This window comes from Vicia villosa, linkage group LG1, assembly GCF_029867415.1.
Source record: "Vicia villosa cultivar HV-30 ecotype Madison, WI linkage group LG1, Vvil1.0, whole genome shotgun sequence".
NCBI classification, from domain to species: Eukaryota; Viridiplantae; Streptophyta; class Magnoliopsida; order Fabales; family Fabaceae; genus Vicia; species Vicia villosa.
Window position 1 is genome coordinate 47,488,705 of NC_081180.1, and position 22,062 is coordinate 47,510,766.

The 22,062-nt window shown below is 31.9% G+C and overlaps 3 protein-coding genes across 3 annotated transcripts; 2 read left to right on the top strand and 1 right to left on the bottom strand.

Moving 5' to 3' along the window:
* The first annotated feature begins 747 nt into the window (after positions 1–747).
* LOC131636813 (uncharacterized) lies at positions 748–8,954 on the top strand. Its single transcript, XM_058907409.1, has 12 exons — positions 748–1,079; positions 1,153–1,281; positions 1,394–1,588; positions 3,420–3,467; positions 3,544–3,672; positions 5,018–5,142; positions 5,738–5,848; positions 6,415–6,523; positions 6,725–6,843; positions 7,379–7,532; positions 7,851–7,995; positions 8,471–8,954. Exons 1-12 carry the CDS (start codon positions 954–956, stop codon positions 8,533–8,535), a joined length of 1,455 nt encoding a protein of 484 aa, XP_058763392.1. The 5' UTR covers positions 748–953; the 3' UTR covers positions 8,536–8,954.
* A 3,168-nt stretch (positions 8,955–12,122) lies between these two features.
* Positions 12,123–13,158, top strand: LOC131636831 (uncharacterized). The gene is made up of 2 exons (XM_058907429.1): positions 12,123–12,361; positions 12,542–13,158. Exons 1-2 carry the CDS (start codon positions 12,265–12,267, stop codon positions 12,958–12,960), a joined length of 516 nt encoding a protein of 171 aa, XP_058763412.1. The 5' UTR covers positions 12,123–12,264; the 3' UTR covers positions 12,961–13,158.
* Positions 13,159–14,095: 937 nt separating this feature from the next.
* On the bottom strand, positions 14,096–16,791 carry LOC131636824 (nucleoside diphosphate kinase 2, chloroplastic). The gene is made up of 7 exons (XM_058907420.1): positions 16,459–16,791; positions 16,310–16,366; positions 16,132–16,218; positions 15,957–16,037; positions 15,757–15,869; positions 15,577–15,626; positions 14,096–14,323 (listed from the first exon to the last, which is right to left on the bottom strand). Exons 1-7 carry the CDS (start codon positions 16,693–16,695, stop codon positions 14,256–14,258), a joined length of 693 nt encoding a protein of 230 aa, XP_058763403.1. The 5' UTR covers positions 16,696–16,791; the 3' UTR covers positions 14,096–14,255.
* Positions 16,792–22,062: the final 5,271 nt, after the last annotated feature.

Genomic DNA, 22,062 nt, shown 5'->3' on the forward strand with positions numbered 1-22,062 from the left:
TTATACTCTTATAATAGAGTGGTGTGAGATGTAGTTAAATATTTTTTCTCCGATTTTTGAGTTTCCATAATATGTTCTTGTGTTGTGACCGTGTTCATCTTTTTCTCTATGTTTGTTATTTTTCCCAACAATCTGTCACCTGATTGGATCCCTCCACCTTCAAAATCATACATAACCATCAACACCTTAAAACCACAAACACCGACCTGTAATCTCTATCACTAATATGCTAAATTAAATTCCCTTGTCACCCTCCGAACTCCAAACCCTCATGTTCTCTATTAAGTATACATTATTCCAATTAACCCAGTAAATTTGTCCATATTCCTCACTCCCTCTTTCTTTCTCTTAGAGTTTTAAAGAATGAAAAAAATCAATAAAGAGGAGATGACATATTTAAGCAAGACCAAACAACCCCATTTATATAAAAAATAAAGAATTTAATGGGAATACACCGACGGTGTAAAGTAATTTTACACCGTTGATAAATTGTAACCGTCAGATTTTAAATTATGTTTGACTTTTATTTTAATTATATATAAAATAATAATTATAAATGGTTGTGATTGGCTGACAGTTACACTCACAGTGCATAACTATTAATCCCAAAAATAAAAACAATGAATAATTTAATGTAGTATTTATTGAAAATATATAAACAAACAAAACATATTTTAAGAAAACAAACAAAACAAAATTTCTATGTAGACATAAGGAATAAAAAAGAGTTGAGAAAAAGTTATCCAAAATTCAAAAGAAAAAAAAAAAAGTTTCGGTAGCTACGATTCTAAGGTCACCAAAACCCAGCAGTTAAAGAGAATCACAACGTGGCTTGTGAGCCACACTTTCAAGAACGTCTTCGTTCGTTCTAGTTCTAAGCATACCATACAATAACACTACACTACACCGCTACACGAGCCATTGTAGTGTAGTATAGTGTAGCTAGTAACATTATGTTGCCTCCACCGATCGTCTTCGATCTTAACGATGTGAAACAAAAACTCTCCCTTCAGTTTCGCCCTTTGCAACGTTCTTTCCAGTTCTGGGTTCGAGCCATTGATATTTACACCGGATACAAGGTCACTCTCTCAAAAACTGCTACGTTAATTTAACTATTGACGTTTGAATTTACTTCATTCATTCGTATTTCAGGTGTTTCAATTGAGAGTGAATTTCGAGAAGGATGTGCTGAAGCAAGAAGCAATGTGGGAAAGACAGCACGAGCTTGCGGCGGATAAGATTTTCTCTATGTGCTCTGACCTTGGTGGTTTCTTCCTCAAGGTTTTTCTTTACCTTTTGGTTCAGTTGGAATTGGTTTTATTTTGCATGCAATTTTGGTTTGTTCTTGCATTTTGTTTCTTGTGTTGATTTTATTGTATTGTCTTGTACTTAGATTGCGCAAATTATAGGGAAACCGGATTTGGCGCCTGCTGCATGGGTGAAAAGGCTTGTTACGCTCTGTGATCACGCTCCTGCAACCTCTTTTCATACTGTTAAACTTGTGCTAGAGAATGAGTTGGGACAGGGTATTGATGAGGTGTTTGATAGGTTTGATATTGAGCCTCTTGGTTCTGCTTCAATTGCTCAGGTCTTTTTCCAAATTGTTTTTCACCTGCTATCTTTATGTCTTTGTGTTTATGCATCTTGCAATTATGTGTTTTGTGAAAAGGTTAATTCTCAGCTAGCTACAATACACATAATGGTTGGTGATACTTCCTAGGCAATTTAATCTCCGTTGTGTAAATCGCGGAAATTAAGAAAGTTGACTGTGCTATTTAATTTGTTGTATGATGTTACAAGTTGTTGGGTTCAAATGTAAGTGGTTACGTCCACATCACCTATCAATGAGTAGAATGTTGAATTTATAAGAGAGATGACCATATACCTAATGCTTTAAGGTTTTGGATGGAGATGAGGCGTGTCTCCCTCTCTTGTGGTCCTGGAGCTTTGTTGCTTCTGACTCCCGGATTCCCCAACACAAGTTTACCATCGAGGAGAAAGAATTAGTCAATGTTATGGTAGATTAGGATTTTGTAGTTAATATTCAAGAAGATCCTACATTAGAGACATGTGGGGAGATATACTCTGTCGTGATATAATATTCTAGACTGGCATTTTTGTGTGTGCAGGGGTGTTGTCATGAGTGATATTTGATTGGTGGAGTGGCTACCAGATTTACCCAGTGATATTCTAGATTTGATCTATTGTTTGTCATAGAGCTGGTGTGTTGGTTGGGTGGTATATTTGAATGGGTAGATTGTTGAAATTAGGGTAGTGGGTTGCTTGGCTAAGGCAAATCAGAGAATTGCGTGGGCCTATGGGCAAAATTCACTAATGATCGATGATGCAGTGGCCGATGTACACACAACAGTTCTTAAACTGTTTTTTCTTCATGAAAATCATATTTTATTTGTATAGGTACTCTTGAAGATAAACTTAGATTAGTAAGTATCTATTGTGCTGTTCATCTCTGTACATATACTTTTAAATACAGAATTTAGGTTAATCAAGAGTGACAGTTTGGTTATGTCTGAGATATTAAACTAGTCCTGCTTTGTATGCCATGTTCATACTTTTTTGTTCTTTTTCCTATTTAAATTTCTATTTTATTATGCCAATGCACTTCATTCTAATTGGTAGCTGAATAATTTTGAACATGTTAATTAACTGAATTATTGTGTCAACCATGGTTGTTAAAATCGGGATCTCGATGAAGATCGTTAGGGTATAGAAAAAGCGTAAAGCGTAGGATCGTAACATGGATCGTAAGATCCCAAAAATAGACAAAATTATAAAAATAACTAGAAAAAATTACTTTAAAATAAAATTCTCATTCATTTAATCATTAATAGCAAATATTTTATACAAAAAAACATAATAGAAGGTCATTTAAAACATTGCAAGTCCCAAAACCCTACAATATGTGTGCACAATAGTCGGGGTTAATTATGGGTCAGTTTATGGGCCGATCCCAATTGTTTAATGCCCTGGTCGAAACAGGTCTAAAGCTGGTAAAAACAAATAATGGATCGTTGGGATCTCAAGATCCCACGATTTAAAGATCTTTCTCTAGGAGTTCAAAGCTCCAGCCAAATTAAAGATCTTTGTGGCACTTAAATCGGTGGCCGGTTGCTGGAGCGTAAGATCGTAAGATTTTGGGAGTTAGAGCTAGATCCCAACAACCATGGTGTCAACTATTGTGTTTCAAATTTATAACAGGTTTGCTATTTCCATTGTTGATTTTTAGCAGTGTAAATATGTTTTCTTAATTGAAGTAGTATTGTAAGAAGTTGTGTGTTGTTTCTTGGGATTCATGCTCACATGACATATAAATCCTCATGGGGGTGATTGCAGTCATAAATTCCTTTTAAGATTTGGTGCCACATAAGTATGTAATTAACATATGTTTTTTGTAATAGGTTCATAGAGCGAGACTGAAAGGTGACAAAGGTGATGTAGTTGTCAAGGTAAACGAACTAGACAAGTCTTATGAATGAAGGCCATAGTAAACTTCTGATTCTAATTTACTTTGCATGCAAATAGGTTCAGCATCCTGGAGTTCAGGATCTGATGATGACAGATATCCGTAACTTGCAAGCTTTTGCTTTGTACATGCAAAAGACAGATATCAAATTTGATCTATATTCTGTTACAAGAGAAATGGAAAAACAGGTGCACATCATTTCATTGCAATATTACTCTTGCTTGTCACGGATCAGGATTATTTAATTCCTACTTATTTCTTTCCTCCCTGCTTTGTGGGTTTGTTGACTTATAGCATCTTAACGTAAAAAGGAAAGCATTGTTGGATTTATTTTTCAATTTCAAAGTATTGAAGAAGTTCCTATTAGAAATGAATAGTACTATTTAACTTGTGAAGTGTATGATTGATGTGTTTTTTATGCGACGCATACTGGAAGCATGCTGTGCATTAAAATGAATAATATACAATTGAGTTGACCAAGTTACCAACATAACTGACTTCTTGTATCTTTATTTGTTTCTCGTGCTTTCAAATTCAATTTGTTTCTCAAACTTTCTAATTCGATTAGTCACATTAAACCCTTTTCTCCATATACTGGATGTATTACTCTCCCTTAATCTCACTAGACAAAAAGTAGACTGTTGTATTATTTAAGTATGGTGATGAAAAGAAACAGTGAATAGACGACACTTTGATGAAGATGAACCACCCATCAGCCTAAAGTTTATAAGCAGAGGAACCCATCTTATGTAGCAAAACTAAAAAAGTAGCAAAGTTATCACCCTTTCCCTCACAGAACTTCTCTTTGTACTCCTTCCCACCATACTTGCGTACATGTAGAAATGACTTCCCCTTATTCTCAGGTACTCTTTTTCCTCCTTTTGGTCACATTGCTCTCAAACATTGCACATAACCTTTACCAAATCTAGGTCCAGGCCTTCTGGTTAGTTACCTGGGCTGTTAACACTTGGTCCTTTTCCGAGTTTGATCGCCAATAAGATTTAATTATTCTGACATCTGACATGTATTTTAGAGCATTTTGTGACTGAATCTCAACAAAATGTGTATGAATGAGGTGATTGTAGTGTCTGAGTGAATGTTCGATTAACTATTGACTGTCTGATTTGAACCTAAATCTGACCCAACATTTTGAAAATATAGCTTACATATTTTTTGTATAACATTGTGTTGCTAATGAGATTTTTGGAGGAAAAAATAATTTAGGCTCTAGCAGGTCTATTTTTGCTACATATTGTTTTGTGCAAAAGCAACTTATTGCTTCTTTAGTGAAATCCGAGCAAGCTTCCTTTTAAGTAACATGTATATCAGGTTTAAACTACTGAACTAGAGTACTTTATCTGTGAATAGCAGCAAGTTGATTCTTTAGTGAGAAAATAAAGCTGACCTAGAGCCTTTTGCTGCCGTTTGGCCTATTATCTAAAAATTGTGTGTAAATCATTGAACTTCTTTTCTATGGTTATAGCCTCATGGACATGTTAATGGTTCTGAACTTCTACTTGATAATTATTGTAGATTGGCTATGAATTTGACTTCATGAGGGAGGCCAGTGCAATGGAAAGGATTAGAAAGTTCTTGTATAAAGTTAACAGAAGGACTCCTGTTTTGGTGCCAAGAGTAATACGAGATATGGTAACTAGGTATTCAGCACAGCATCTTACATAATCTGGATAAGAGAATATTAATAATGTACGAGAATGCTTAACTTTATCATTTTCAGAGAGGAGCGTGGACAATTTGTTTATTGGACTTGGAATAGGCTTGTGTCTCCAAAATTACATGTTAAATGGCATTTGGTGCTAGTATTACAAATTTCTCATCATATGCATTTTATTTCTTTGCTAGCTAGTTTTGCAGTTATATATTTAGGGAATATTTAGGTTTTTGGGCAATAGATTTACAATAAAATACTTGCAAAGTGTGCTAGTAGTTGTAATGCATTATTAGTTTATGCACACAGCTGTTATCAGGATCTATAATTATATGTTGTGAATCTAACATGTCATCATTATCTTTTGAGCTTGCCATGCCAGCCGTGCTGTATTGCGAAAATCCCTTTTATTGATTAAAACAATACTGAATTGAAAACAACAAAGAAAATAAATTCACTGCAAAAAGTCTTTTTAAATGTTACACATTAAATCTTGGTTAAGTCTTTATTTAAATGCATTGGTTCACATCTATTTCATTTGTAATGAGATTTTGTAGTAATGATGTGCTTCTTTGGTTGTACAGAAGGGTCCTAGTTATGGAATATATCGACGGGGTTCCAATAATGAACCTCGGTGATGAAATAGCAAAGAGAGGCATAAATCCTCACGGTAAGGTTGCAGCTGCCGCAAAGCAGTAAGTTCCTGAACTATCCTGATAGCAGTCCTGTACATTGTACTTTTGTTTTGGTCAATAACTTTTACATGTACTGAACTATGACTTTTGACATTTGCTTGCAGACTTTTAGTTTTCTGGTCTATTTTGCACCATCAAAATAAACTTATTCGTTCATTTTTTTCTTCACGACCTTCTCTCATGTAGTTTAACTTTTTCCTTTCTTTCTAATTCCAGTCGCTCTCTTACTCTCCTGCATATCTCTTGGCAGTTATGTTTTTTATGTCTAAGGGTATATTTGAGCTTAAAGGCTAGTAAGCTTCAACTTGAGGGAGAATGTCAGAATATTAGAGATATCTTATAATATCTTTTATTATGTCAGAGTATATTAGTTTATCTTGTATGATCAATTTGACGGATCTTAGATCTCATTCATCTTTCAATAAATTTAATTTTTTCAAATATGGTTGAGTATAATGACAGTTAACACCAACATTTTTTGAAAATTTCATTACATTCATTATATTTCATAATTATGTATATAGTTTCAGGTGTATTACACTGTTAACTTTCTTATGGACCTACAGGAAAATTCTTCAAAGCTTGACTCTAGCATATGGTCAAATGATTTTGAAAAGTGGGTTCTTCCACGCAGATCCCCATCCAGGAAATATCCTTATTTGTAAAGGGTCAGAGGCAAGTCATTTAATTTCCTTCAATGTTATTGCATCTCTCTGGTTGATATCCTTTTGTTATTGAATAGTCCACGTTTTAATCAAGAGGAATCACATGGAAATGACTTGGGGGTAGAATATTGATATTTAGTTTGACATATTGATGCCTAATATAAATTTTAACTTTTAACCACCCTAATATTAGTATTTTTCCTTGAGTCAGGTTGCCTTGCTAGATTATGGACAGGTGAAGGATCTCCCAGAGCAGTTGAGGCTTGGTTATGCTAATCTCGTTCTTGCAATTGCTGATGGTGACTCAGTAAGAGCTTCCGCGAGCTTTAGGTACAGATATTTGCTCTGAGTCTTATACTCTTGTAGAAAATAAGAACCGAAATAGATAGTTAGCTAATGCCAAGTTACATCTGTACTAGTTGTCCTACTGGTAATAGAGGAGAGAATAATTTATGTGGAATATGATTGCTATGAGAAGTAAAAACAGAAGATAATGATAGAGGAGAAGATAATGGGAATGTTGGAAAATATAAAAAGTATTAGTTGTTAATTCTTCACAAGTAGCACCAAATTTGATGGCCTTTTCAAGTTATCTTTACTAAAATTGAATGCTCAAACCCTATATTAATATGTAATCATGATTGAACTGTACAGTAAACATTAATCACAAAATCTAATGACTATAGTATGTGCAGTTCTGCATTCTTAAATGACTTTGCTAAAATTCTAAATCAACTTAAATTATGTGAAATATGGACTTCATTGGAGGAAAGTCGACTTAACATAATTTTGAATTGAGAATGGTAATTCATCAGTGGCTATATTCAATTCAAATTAACTAACTACTTTTACTCTTATTTTGCAGGGAGCTTGGTATAGATACATTAAGCAAATGTGAAAATGAGCAACAAGAAATGTTTAAACTGGCACAGACAATGTTCGATACAAAATTACCTCCTGGTGTGAAAATGCTGCAACCCTTTTCAGATGAATCTTCAATTAAAAAAATAGCTGTTCAGGTACATTCTAGAGTACAAATGTGCATTTTCCACATTTTTCCCAGCGATTACACATCCTTGATGTAACATGAATGTCTGGGAGGGAGGGGTTTGCTATGCATAAAAAGATGCTAACCCCAGAAAAGTAAGGGGAATGCGGGGGGTTGAGAATTTTCCTTAAAAGGATTTGTAGATTTCATTAAAATAATGCAACACCTATTGATGCATACATATAAACGATATTTATAATCACGGAACAAGCAGGAAATAATTTGTTAATATTTTATGTTGCTACCTTTTCTCCAATAAATTTTTTATTCTTGCGTCTGGTTATGTTAGGCTTTCCCAGAAGAACTGTTTTCTATACTTCGGACAGTGCATCTACTGAGGGGACTAAGTGTTGGACTTGGAATCAATTATTCTTGTGCAGAACAGTGGAGACCCATTGCTGAAGAAGCTTTGTCTCAAGCTGGTAGATTTAAAGGTGCCACTATAACTCCTATTTAAAATGAAAGTATAAAATAAACGACAAAAAAACTTAAGACTAATTTAATTTTTAAGTCTTTATACATATTTTTGAATTTCAATCCCTATAAAAAATTGTTAAGGTTTGTGTTCATATTCATATAACATAAGAAAAACTACTTTTTGTTTTCATTGTTTTGATTTTAAATTTCTGATCCATGTTATTATGCATGTTGGAGAGTTAGTGTAAGAGAAAACATGAACAAATTTAGATAAGCTAAAATCCAAACATGGACCAAAATGTATATATTACAGAACTTAAAAAGTTATTTAAGCCAATATTTGTATAATATCTACCGACATTTCAAAATGGAATGCCTCACATGTTTTCAATTTCTTATTTGTATAATCTATGGTGTATCTATTTCTTATTATGATATCTCTTCATTCTGCTAAACCAGCTATATCTAATTCTGAACTCGTTGTTTTCACAGATAAAAATCTTCAGCAAAGAGGTAGATTACATGGTATATTAAAAACATTATTTTGGAGAGACTAAATAGGTGGGTGTGGATCAATCTACATTTGTTTAGTTTGTTGATTGACTGGCAAATTCTGCGTGGCATTGAAGAAAGGCAAGTTCATCTTCAATATGGCATGAAAGTTTCACATTGATTGAGAGGCAATCACAAGTAGATGTTTCTTACCATTATTTAATTTTTTGGGAAAATGTATAATGACATTATGGAGCCTGTGCATATTTCAGTACATAGCATGAAATTTCCTATGATTGAGTTGATTATTACCTCAATAGGTATCATTCTTCTTCAAGGTCAGAGTTCAAGTTTGTAGCTTACTTGAAAGCAAATGGAATGGCATTGGTACCACAAAAAAGATAGTTTCCAAACACACTTATTTGTAATTATAGATGGAGGCTTTGCCCCCATGGGACAACATTCAATTTATTGATTTTTCAAATTATTAAGTGTCAATGTGTCGGTGCTGCTTCTTTTTCTCTATACACCTTCCTTTTATTTATATTTTACTTATTTGAAACATCTCGTACCATTTGTTTCTAAAAAGGGCATTATGCTTGTGAAGAGTCTTACATCGATCAATATATGGTATGATTCATAATTTTTTTAAAGACAATTTTCACCAAATACGCTAGTTCTGTAGGGTTAAAGTTAGGTATAATTCAAATTCTAAGATGGTATCAGAGTCACTTTTAAAATTTGGTAGACCAGTTGCTATTAGTTTTTCGTTATTCCACTTGCTATTAGTTTTTTGTTATTGGAGCATCAGTTATTTATATATGTTTGTTTGAACAATACTATCACAAAGTATACTCAATTAATATTCATGTTTAAACATCATATTTTGTACCTATATGTCTATTCTGATAATATATCCGAACAAGGCAAAATAGGTAATTTTGAAAATTTGTTTTTTGGAGAAACATTAAAGGTATATTGAACAACCACCTTTATATCCACGTGTCAAGTCCAATAGTGTTAAGTGTGAAGGACTCAGGGAGAATGTTAGAAGTCTCACATCGTATAACATGTGACCTATATATATGTTTATAATTGAGAAAATCACCCTCCCCGTTACAAGTCAGTATTTATATTATGTTAATTTCATTAAGGAAAACTTATTAGATTTATTTTTTTACTTGAATAGAATTATTTTCAACATTGTTATTACAACTTTCAATATATCAAAATTTTATTTTATAATTTGATATTGATAGAGTTTCGATTTTTTAGACTTGTTTTTGCATAAACTCGTCATATTTTCTACAAATGATCGTACGTGTCATCGTAGTCACCTCTGTTTTCGGCAATCCAACTATTGGTTTGCCTATCTAACCCCATTCGTTCCGTTTATATGTTCAAAATCAAATTCCCATATTTTTTATTCAGGTTTTTGTTACGGTTCATTTTTATTTATTAATGAGCATTGTTATTTTCAACATTGTTATTATAACTTTCAATATATCAAAACTTTATTTTACATATAGTATTACAAAACTTTCAAATTTTTAGACACACTAGTACATAAACATTAATCACTGCCTTTAGTTCTTTCCCTCCTTTTTTTTTTTCTTTCTGTGGATTATCGTTACTTCTTTTAATAATATTTTCCAGATCGTCACTATTTGGTATTCTTTGTTATGTATCTAGATGTTGTTTAACCTTTACCATTATTCATTCTCATTTGACTCATTTAGAGATTATTTTTTCACAAACAACCACGTGCCACTGTGGTCACCTCCGTTTTTGTTGATCCACTTGTCAGTTTGCTCGTTCGACCTTCCTCGTTCCGTCTATGTGGTTAAAATTAAATTATAGCATTTTTCATTTTTGAGGTTTTTTATTTACTTAATTAGGAAGAGAAAAGAGATTTATCTTCATTCATATGCTTTAAATAATTGTTATCAAGGTACCATCTAGTGTTTATTACTCTAAAGCATTCCTGCATTAAACTTAGATCTTAATTTTAAGTATCTAAATCATTTTGAATCCTCTAATAATAATTTAATAAATATTTTTATTAGATTTCTCACGAGGATCATAATTACATAAATGTGATGAAGAAGACATGTTTTTTTTTTTTTTTTTTTTCCAACATGGTATTCTTTATGAATGCAAGAAAGATAATTATGTTTACTTTTTTGACTTTTCTTCTACAAAGCAAAATTAAGCAAAGTGACCACTTTTATTACAATAATTCATTTGAAAGTTTTGCATTTAGAAGTCTGATGAGCAAAATATGTTAGTGAAGTTTTTAATATTATGGCTAGCTAGAATATAATCTGCGTGTTGCGCATATGTGTTTAATATATTTTTCATATTTTATGTAATTGAAATAATTAAAATGATTTTTTAGATATGACTTTATTGGTGTAAAATGAAATTGTTTCTATAATTATTTTATATAAATGATGTATGACAATTAAATTATAAATTTATTATTTTAATGTTTAAAAAAAGTATTTGAAATAATATTCTTCTACATATGTTAAGATTTGGACTTATGACCTCAAATAGAAACTCGTGATTTTGTTTTTTGAAAAGTGCTGAATTTTCGGAAATAAAATCAGTTAATTAAATATATTTAGTTGGAGTGATTCTTGTGTTAGAATCTTTAGTTCAAAATGAGTTTTAAAACTATATTTTTCAAAATATTTCTTATAATAAGAATAAAATGTTGTAATGAGTCGAATCCAGAGTATGTTTTATATATATATATATATATATATATATATATATATATATATATATATATATATATATATATATATATATATATATATATATATATATATATATATATATATATATATATATATATATATATATATATATATATATATATAAGAAAATGATATATGTATCAAATGTTAAAACTAATAATTGACTTGTCATAAGAGTATTCTTTGTTTTGTTGTAAATGGTATGATGAAAGAGTAATATATTAATTTGTTATTTTAAAAAAAAAAGAAAAATATTTTAGATATATTATATGGAAGAGATATGTAAAAATTCTTCTATTTTAATTTTATTAGCTAATATATCTTTTGTATTTTTTAGGATTCAAACTCGTGACCTTATTATGTTCAATCTCTATGTGTTTCTTTATTTTTGAAAAGTGAAGATACAATTTAGAAAAACTATCACATAGAATTATGAGTGATGTGACAAAAATGATTTTGTGTAGCAAAAATAATGATATGTGACGTTTGTTTGAAGTTTGTTTTAATATTTATAATAGAGTGGTGATGTTTGTGTAAAATAAATGTTTGATATTATGGCTAATTGTTGATGACCATAATATAATATATGTTAACTTAATGAATGAGTTAATTTGTCTCTTCCATAATTTTATTTGTATTTAATTGATTTTCTAATTTATATAATTGTATTATTGTTGCTCTAATGTCAAATATTTATTTACGAGTTGAGTATGATAGGTACTTTTAAAACTTGAAAGGACTTTTAAAAAGAATTGTGAGAGTGAAAAAAGCTTTCCACCTTAGATTTTTGTCATACATTCACCGAAATTGTTAGATATATAAATAAATAAACACCACCTTAAAATAAAATAAAATGAAAAGAAGTGTGCTAAATACGTTTCCCGCTTCGATTCTACGATTCAATTCAAAAGCAGCGCCAACTAAATCCGCGTTTCATCCCTTTCCCCTCTCTCTATTTAAATTCCCTACCCCCTCTCAACGGGTACCCGACCCGAACCAAACCGAACCAACCCGAACACCGTCGGAAAAATGTTCGGCAGAATCAGAGCTTCGCCTTCTTCGCTGGACAGTCTGGAAGGTTCTCCTCCGTCCAAGATTCTCAAAGACGATTCTTTCTCTATCTACGGTACACTCTTTTTCTCCGCCAATAACCTAATCTCAAATATCTGAATTTTCAATAGTTCAAAAAATAGTAGAAAATCAAATCCGTGTTTTGTTTCTTCAAATTCAGATCTGGTTATGTTTTCAAGATCTATTAATCGGTAGGATTCATGTGTGTTTCATTTCAATTTTAATTTTGACTCAGAGGCTACTCTCATGAAGCTTAAACTCGGTGCGAAACGCGATAAACCTCCGATGAAAACGGAAGAGAAGGAGTTCACAAATGATTTTCCAGTTACTGATGAAGCTAATATGGATGTGGATTGTACTCCGGCAACGGGAATTGCAGAAGCTTCAAGCTCAATTGGTGATAATGATGATAAAGCGACTTTGATGGACACAGATTGTTGTTCTTGCGTAGCCACCATGACATCACCGGTTATTATTACTGGTGTTAGGGATAGTGTTTCTACTGAGAATAACACAGAATCACCAAGGCAAAATAATGTTTCCATCCGAAAATTCTATTCTTTGTTGACGAATAACAGTAGTAGCTGTGGATCTGCTTCGTCATCGGGGTCTGTTGTATCGAATGGCGATACAAGAAGTGGATTGTGCGAGTGAATGAATGAAGATGTGATTTTTTTTATGCGAAGTGCTTTTAGGTCAACTAAACTAAATTGCATCTGTTGTATTGTGTTGTATTGTATCATGTATTATTTGAAAATTGAAATACAATTAAGGTTCTATTAAGTATGAGGAATTGTATGTTATTCCTCAATCAAACCTGTATTTAATGCATAATCCAATTGTCTATTGTTAGTTTAAGCCTGCTACTAATACTTAAGTTAATGGTGGTTTTGATATTCTCTTTTACAATCAACATATAAATTTTTAATGCATATATATATTGGGTTAAACCGTATAGTATAAGAGGCCTTGCCTATTTGACGCTTGCCATTTTCAGGGATGTCACTTCCATGAATAATATACCTGCCGAAAGTTCATAAGATTCTGTTACTCGTACTCAAATCTGAGCAGTTTAAACACATTGATGGATACAGGTTGTTCTTGTGTAGGCACCACATCACCGGCTACTATTACCTGTATCAGTTATAGCGTTTCTACTGAGAATAGCTCAGAACAACCATGTCAAAATAATGTTTCCTTTCTCCATTTCTTTAAAATTCAAGATTCTTTGTTGATGAAGAACAGTAGATGTGGATCTGTTGTATCTAATGGGTGAATTGTGTGAAAGAATGAAGATGCCAAATTTTTTATAAGGAAGCATGGACGTGGGTAATTAATTATGCATAGTGCTTTTGTATCAACTAAACTAATTTCCATTCTATATACTGTTGATTGTATTATTTAAAAAGTAAAATACAATCAAAATTCTATTAATCATGATTAATTGTATCTTTTTCTTGCAAATTTGTTCATCAATCTTGTTCAGCAATATGAAGGATAAAATGTTTAGTTTTATCTGCAAAAGTAATATTTTGTTTATTACAAGCTGCATTGGGTCAAGCAAGGGAAGCATTTGTTTTAATTAATGCTTCTAATAAAAGTTAATTACTACTAGTGAGGGAGTTTAATTTGAATCAGTGTTTTGAAGAGAGATTAGAGAGACTTCCCTTACAAGTTACTATTAGAAAGGGGTCACTCAATCTCTCTTACAAGTTTGCTTTAGCCTTTAGGTCTAAATAGGTACCTTGAATTGAGATGATAGAAATAGAAAACTGTATGGACTTGGAGATTACTCAACAGCAAAATTTTATTAAAAAATCCGAGTAACCGTTTGGATAGAGGTTAAAGGAGTGCTACATTGAATTTGAAAGCCGAAAAGTGAAAACATTTGAATAGATTATATAACATAAAAACAGCATGTTTTGTTGTCATTATGCTTCCTTGATTTATTATTCTCTTAGCCATGGTTGTTGGACGGGAGTCCATTCGCATAATTCACCTTCCTTGAACCATAGAGCTGCAACAAATGGAAATAACAGGGTTAATCAAGAAACACAGTATTACAGGTAATGCTTGCAATGCAAAAGCTCTACAACAATGAGTCAGATTTTATCCTATCAATCTTGACAAAATAATGTAATCAAGGAAAATTCTACCATTCATAAAGTAAAGTGCACAAATTTTATTAATCATTGGATGATCATTATCATCGGATCTATGGTAGACTTTTGCAATCTTTCTCTTTTCTCCCAGCAATTCTTTCCCCTTTTCTTCCTCTTTTACTATTCTTTTTTCTTAAAGTTCAACAGCAGCCCACTTGGTGAATATTTTAGAAAACTCAGTAGAAAATATTATAGAAGTTTAACATATTAACGATTTATATATGCAAATGCATAAAAAACAGGAACAGTAAGGTTTAGGGGACTGGTTTTGTTCTCAAATATTCACAAAAATATTTGTATGGCAGTGCAGTGACCCAGAAAGGAGGGGATGGTTCTGCACAGAGCAGTTGTGTTTTGGCACACAGTGGTATGAGGGGGAATGTTTTTAGCGTTGGGAAGTGGTTATGGAGGTTTGTTGTGGTAGTGTTGGATAGTTGTGTTTTTTCTGATGTTACGATCGAGTGGTGATTGGAAATGGAAAGACCTCTTGTTTTGTGGTGGAGGTGTGAGTTTTTGTTAACATTGATGTTGATTCCTTTTTGGTGACAGGTCAGCTAATGAATGGAAAAATAAAGATACGGTGTAGTGTGTCCATCGTCGATCGTGAGACCCAACAGTTAATAAAACTTGTGCACCATACATCATCCAAGATGCCTATGTATACACTAAAATCCATCTGTATTCAATACATAATCCAATTGTCTATTGTTAATTTAACATAACAGTTACACACAAGTCTGGAAACATAGGAAACAAGCGAGTTAAATTTCAGAATCACTCTTTACTATTGGTAAACTTGCACAAGTCGAAGTGAACTTTAAGAAAATTATAAACCCTGGATTTTACTAGCAGGTTTATAAACGTAAGCTAAAGTGACTCTATTTCATGAAACTGTCTTGGGAGTTCTAAAACTTATGGCCATCAAAGCAAATTGTAAAAAGATGCTAAAACAACAAATAAAATTTTAAGCTTCGTTATGTATTTTCAATACTTTTTAAATCTGTTAATACATAAATTAATGGCTAGCTTTGATATTCCCTTTCGCAATCCACATCATTTTTTTTGTATGCATATATCGGGTTAAATTGGATAATACAAGATGCCTTACCTATTTCACGCTCTCCATTTTCAGGGCTGTCACTTCCATGAATAATATTCCTGCCAAAAGTTCATAAGATTTTGTCACTCCTCATACTCAAATCAACCACAAATACAGACCCTCAGCACCTAATATTGATTTGTGACTAAAGTGCTCAAAAGTCACAAGTCAGATGCGAAAAGGCCTTACCTTCCTGTTTGAACAGCAAAGTCTCCTCTTATTGTGCCTGGTTCGGCTTGAAGAGGATTGGTAGCCCCTATAAGCTTACGCGCTGATGCCACTACTCCAACACCCTCCCATGCCTTGCAAATATAAAACAAGAAAACACATTCATCAAGTATATCGCAAAAAACTCGTCGAAAATAGGATACTACTAGATGGAATTATACCATAGACACAACGGGACCTGAAGTAATATACTCAATCAGCTTAGGGAAAAAAGACTTCTGGCTTAGGTCCTTATAATGCTCCTGGATCAATAAAAAGTCACAATAATAAGCCATCCATGTGTGGATAGAAAATTAAAAATTGAAAGCAAGACAAACATCATAGATAGAATCAAACCTCAGCTAATTCTTTAGAGCATTGAAAGAGCTTCAAGCCAGTTAACTTAAACCCCTTTTTCTCAAACCTAGAAATAATTTCACCTACCTAAACCAGTTCAACAAAAAAAACAACAATTAAAATCTTAAACTTGTTTCAAACCAATAATTACTGTCTGAAACCATAACACTAAACTTACAAGGCCACGTTGAACACCATCAGGTTTGACCATAATGTAAGTCTGGTCAACTTGTTCCTGCAAATTAAAAAAAAAAAAAACAAAATCATTTAGAGTTACGCACTGTGATGATAAATTGATGAGCAGAAAGAGAGAGAAAGAGAGTATACGAGAGAAGCGATTAAGGTGGGAAGGAATATGCCGGATTTGGTGCTGCTTCTGGTACGGAAGGTTTTAGGATAGGAAGAAGAAGTAGTAGAAGGTGAGAAGAGATGGGATTTAGAAGGAAATGCAGATAGGTGTTGGGTGGTGCGTAATTGAGAGTATCTGGTTTTGGAGTCGGTGGTGCGAAGGAGAGAGGATGTAACACAGATATTGCTTCCGGAAAAGACGGCCATGGCTTCCATCTTTCCTTCCCCTCTTTGCGTTGCAGCTCAGTTTGGAATTTGGATTGGATGTGGCAAGTAACAAAGAAAGCGTCGCCAAGCACTTTCCGTAGTACACTATGCTTTAAAATACAATATTATTTGATAAACATTTTATTATGCAAGTATAAGTTGAATCCAATTCATCATTTAAAATTAGGGTTAAACAAGTTTTTAGTCCTATAAATATGCCACTTTTCATTTTTTAGTTTTTATAAAAAAATTTATCGAATTTTAACCCTTATAAAATTTTCCGTCATAAATTTTGGTCCCTTATGTTAGATTGCTCTAAGGAATGTTTACGTGGCATGCCACACGTCTCGCTACGTCAGACAAAGGCAGAATTAAAGAAAAAAAAGGCAGATTGCGAGGGTTTGAAACCCCTTTAAATATCCTTTTTTTGCTTGATATAGATACAATACAATGAATTTTTATTTAATATAGACAATATTTATAGCTCTTTTTTAAATCTTAATATTGCTTACAAGACATTTGTAAAGACCATTAAATTTCATCAGTTTTAAATCTTAATATTGCTATACAAATGTTTAACAAATCATTCAAATTTACAAATAAATATATTATTATGATAATCATTTTTAATTTTATTTTGAAGATATTCAAATTATATTAAAATTTTCTTATTTAATGAAAAAAATAGTTGAAGTGTGAAAAAGTATATTAATTTACTATAATTATTTTTATTTTTACTTCGACAATATTAAAAAGAAATAATTTTAATTAATTTTTTATGCTCATTTGTCCCTATATATTTTTATAATAATATAATGATTCTGATTTTTAATTAAAATATAAAAATTATAACTTACTAATTGAATTTTGGCAAACAATTATTTTTATATAAGGGTTAAAAATTTAATGTGTAAAAAACTATAGTTAATGTATTATTATTATTTTAATATTGATGTTGGCTATTAAAAAACCACTAATTTTATTCTTTTACTACAAATATTTGTCATGAATATAAATTTTATAAATAAAATAATTTATATATTATAATCATTTTTTATTTTTTTGAAGATAAAAAAATAAATCACCGTATTAATTAATGACAAATAGTTCTCCCGAATATAAATTGCATGCTCCAACATCAACCTTCGACGACTATTTTCGAAAAAATAAGATGAAAATAGTGAAGTATAAAAAATTACAATAGGTGTATTATTGTTCTTTATTCTTATGTTGCCAAATTTAAACAAAATACTAATTTACGTAAATGACATGCATTTCTGCTAAATATAATTTTTTATAATAATTAATATTTTATTTATTATCATTTATTTTATTAAATAGAAAAAATTAATTTGATTAATCGATAAAAGATAAATAATTGTCCCACCCATAAATTTTATCTTTCAATGATATTTTTTATTGATTTATTTGTCAAGTTTATAATTTTTATAAAAAAATTATTAGGAGTACTAATTTATATTAATTTTATACAAATTATACAAAAAAAATATTAATTTAAAATCATTAATGAATAAAAATATATATAGCTAGAGCAATACTAAATAAATAAAGTAAACAAAAAAATAATAAGAAAGGTGACTAAGACTTTAATAATTTGGTTAATTGATAAAAGATAAATAATTGTCCCACTCATAATTTATATCTTTCAATGATAGTTTTTAATGATTTATTGGCCATGTTTATAATAATTATAAAAAATAATTATGAATACTAATTTATTTTAATTTTGATAGAAATTGTAAAAAATTATTGTTTTTTAAGTTATTTAAAGGGAGTTTAAACCCCCCGCAATCTGTCTCTTTTTCTTTAGTGTTGACTGTTACTGACGTGGCGTGACACATGGTGTGCCACGTAAGCCTCCGTTAGAGTAATCTAACGGGAAGGACCAAAATTCATGACGGAAAATTTTATGAGGATCAAAATTCGATGAAATTTTTTATAGGAACTATAAGTGAAAAGTGTCATATTTATAAGGACTACTAACATATTCAATCCTTAAAATTATGGATGAATTAAATTCATCTAACTTATTTTAAAATTTAATATATTTTTATTATTTAATTTAAATTTATTGAATCAATTATGATAAAATAATAGACAAATTTATACGTAATTATGAAATCTAAATATAAATGATTTTTTATTATATATTTTTATAGCTTTTTCCTCCTTCTAAATTTGACAAATGATTTATATTAATTTTATAGATAAATTGAATATTCATCTATATATAACATGGTAATAGATAAACAGATTGATTTTTTGTTGGGCCAGTTCATATAAAGCTTTGTTTTGACTTTAAATGGGTCCCCTACTAGTGGACGGTGGAATTGGTCTTCTTAGAATAATCGGTCGCAAGACCGGATACCAATTTTTTTTTTAAAAAAGATTGAATTTCTTTTTAAAAAAATTTAACGAATTGTTAATAAATTATTTAAATTCATCCATTATATTTTAAATCCATCTAATTTACCCATTATCTTATAATTACACAAATTTTATTTTAAATTTCTCCTTAACACCTGAACATACTTATTATTCCCCTATCATGAAAGATTCCAATTAGTAACAAGCTTAACATGTTGTTCATAACTAATAATACTTGAGATATCACTCTTCTTTCCCCCTAATAAAAGAGTTATAGACTGTAAGTGAACTTTTAAGGTGAAATTTTTAGCTAATAACATCATAGAAAGGTAGAAGGCATGCCTTGTTGTTAAGAGATTCATTCAAAGAGGAGGTATCCACTACCATGGAACTTTTATTCTAGTCATTAGAATGACGACTGTAGTGTTATATTTGTGAGAGTCTTAAATAAAGGTGACGCTAGAGTCCTCCCTAATAAGGCATCACCCGTGCGCCACCTTTATGCAACATGAAGGGTTCGCCTTTAGGACATATGACATGTATAATACCTTATTTATAGGAGTGTCGGTTCACTTGAATGTCACCGAAGGTAGTCAACAACCCCCTCAATCAAGGGAGAGCGATTACCACTTCTTAGGGATTCTAAAACCATAGGCCTAAGTGCCTATATAAATATCTGACTCTTTGAGGATATGAGACATTCATAACTTAACCAGCATAATGCTTATACATAGAGCCTCTCACCTCAAATAAGATGACACTCTCTTACCGCAACAAACACCACCAAATAGGGCCTCTTGCCGATACAGACAACCCAAGCCACCCTCATTTACTAAGCCTTCTAAGTATCCCCTACATGTGTAGGGATACCATGCATACTTGTACTTTTTGACAAGTATAGTGCCATCCACCGTGGAACCTGGGGAAAATTAATCTGGGTCAGACCTTCTTTTACAATCTCCATATTCATTATCACCCATGTAACACCCTAAATTTTCGATTATTTATTTTAATTATGTTAAAATGCTTTTAATTATTTTATTATGGTGCGTAAGTGGTTCATGTGCTTTATTTGGCATTATAGAAATTAATTAGATTTTTATAATTTAATTATTAAAGAAAATAGGAGAAATGTTAGAATTGAGAGGAAAATAACATTTTAAAGGAGTTAGCGGGATAAAGAGTAAATTACCAATTACTGAGGAGGATTTGTGGGATAAGTAAAATAAATAAAATATTAGGTTTTATTTGGTTTAAATAGAAAGGTAGGGAGAGCTAAATAGTCAGATACTGATTTTTGAGAAAAGAGGAAAAAATGGGAGAAAGAATTTTAGGAAGCTTTGGAGAAAGAAAGGAGGTAACACCATTATCAAAAGTTCCAATCTTTGATGGAAAATTGAGTTAGGGGGGATTACTCTTATGTGGGTGTCAATTGCATGAAGGATTGAGACAAATTCTCACCCTCTTCTTTGTTTTCCTCCATTGTTGATGCTTATGTATTTTGAAAAAGGTTTATAGAAACCTTTCCCCACTTGTTGTAATCTATGTAAAATTCAGGCCCTATTTTTATGGGTAAAATTCGTGCATGATTTGGATGTGTAAATCTGAATGTTGTTGTTCATGTTTATCGATTTTTGTATGATAAACATAATGTCAGATTTTGTGATAATTTGATGAATTGGGTGATTAATAAGCGGCTAATTAATATAATAAACATGGTATGAAATATGTATGATGATTGTTGTTGCGAATTGGGTGTTATTGGATCGAAATCGGAGCTTTGGAAGAGCTCTCGTGGTGAAAAACGTTGTTTCAGCATTCTGCAAAGTGGTAACGGACATCACGACCACGAAGAGCCGACTGTCAACCTGCCGACGGACCGACCGTCAAGGTCCCAGGAGCAGACACCCATGCTGGACGTCATCCGGATGACGAGCAAGTGAGGTGTGTCGATGACGGGTCGACGTTACGGTCGTCACCCCCTAGGGGTCGACCATCCTCCCTTCAGTTGACCGGTTCTAAGTCACCGGTTTGATTTTCTGAGTTGTTTTCAAGAGCGGTGACTGTTTTGCTGTTGGTGGTGAGTTTGGCGAGTTAAACTGAGTGTTAATATCATTGGAATACATGAGTAAAGTTGAAGTGTTTGGTATGATTTTATGTAATTGATTATAATTCCATACAAATGCTTGAGAAGTGTAGTTTAAAATTAAACTACTATGATGGCCTTGTTAGGCGATGTGTATGATTCGAAGCGGAACAAATGGTAATTATTACATTGTATGTTGTTGTTACATGTCATGTATCATGTGTGTCGGTGATATATGTACGGACTTCGGTCCAATAATGAGTCGCTCATTCAGAAGAGAGGACCAATTTCGACCGAGGTTCGAAGGGGAACCGTTGGTGAATTGACGAAATCAATAACATAACTATGATGTCTAAAATTGGTACCTCATGCATTTGAGTCGAGGTGTTAATCGCACTGCATTCGCATTAGCATTGTGAGTTGATTATTGTTGTTGTGAATGAGTTATATGTTTGATCATTGTATTGAATTTGCTATCTTTTACACCACTAATATATTTTGAGCGTATTCTCACCCCTATTTGTTTTGTTTATGGTGTCTGTGCTCTCTTGGAGTAGCTACTATTTGAGCTGGAGGATTCCGTGTTATTTAGTTTTCGTCGAAGCTCTGATCTGTAACACTAGGACGGGATAATTGTTATTGATATCCTTAGACACGTCGAAAAGGACATCCATTATCTCTTTATGCTTGAGAAAACTAAAGAACAAAAAGAAATTACCACCACCGTCACAATCATCTAAGGGATGGCTATAATCCTCAAATCCCAAAGCTTTGCTATGCTAACCTAAAACCTACTTCGAACCGTTCCTTACAATCCATACTTATAACTACTACAAAAGGAAGGAAAAGAAAAAATTCGTACCTTAGAGGGTTGAAAACAAGAAGTCGTAAGATTGTGGAAC

Excerpts from the sequence above, each read along its gene's own strand:
- LOC131636831 (XM_058907429.1), top strand. The coding sequence starts at position 12,265 with ATGTTCGGCAGAATCAGAGCTTCGCCTTCTTCGCTGGACAGTCTGGAA. Across the intron at positions 12,362-12,541 it reads CGATTCTTTCTCTATCTACG|AGGCTACTCTCATGAAGCTT; the intron begins GTACACTCTTTT and ends ATTTTGACTCAG.
- LOC131636813 (XM_058907409.1), top strand. The coding sequence starts at position 954 with ATGTTGCCTCCACCGATCGTCTTCGATCTTAACGATGTGAAACAAAAA. Across the intron at positions 1,589-3,419 it reads GTTCTGCTTCAATTGCTCAG|GTTCATAGAGCGAGACTGAA; the intron begins GTCTTTTTCCAA and ends TTTTTGTAATAG. Across the intron at positions 5,849-6,414 it reads GTTGCAGCTGCCGCAAAGCA|GAAAATTCTTCAAAGCTTGA; the intron begins GTAAGTTCCTGA and ends ATGGACCTACAG.
- LOC131636824 (XM_058907420.1), bottom strand. The coding sequence starts at position 16,695 with ATGGAAGCCATGGCCGTCTTTTCCGGAAGCAATATCTGTGTTACATCC. Across the intron at positions 15,870-15,956 it reads CAGGTCCCGTTGTGTCTATG|GCATGGGAGGGTGTTGGAGT; the intron begins GTATAATTCCAT and ends TATATTTGCAAG. Across the intron at positions 14,324-15,576 it reads AAATGGAGAGCGTGAAATAG|CTCTATGGTTCAAGGAAGGT; the intron begins GTAAGGCATCTT and ends CATTTGTTGCAG.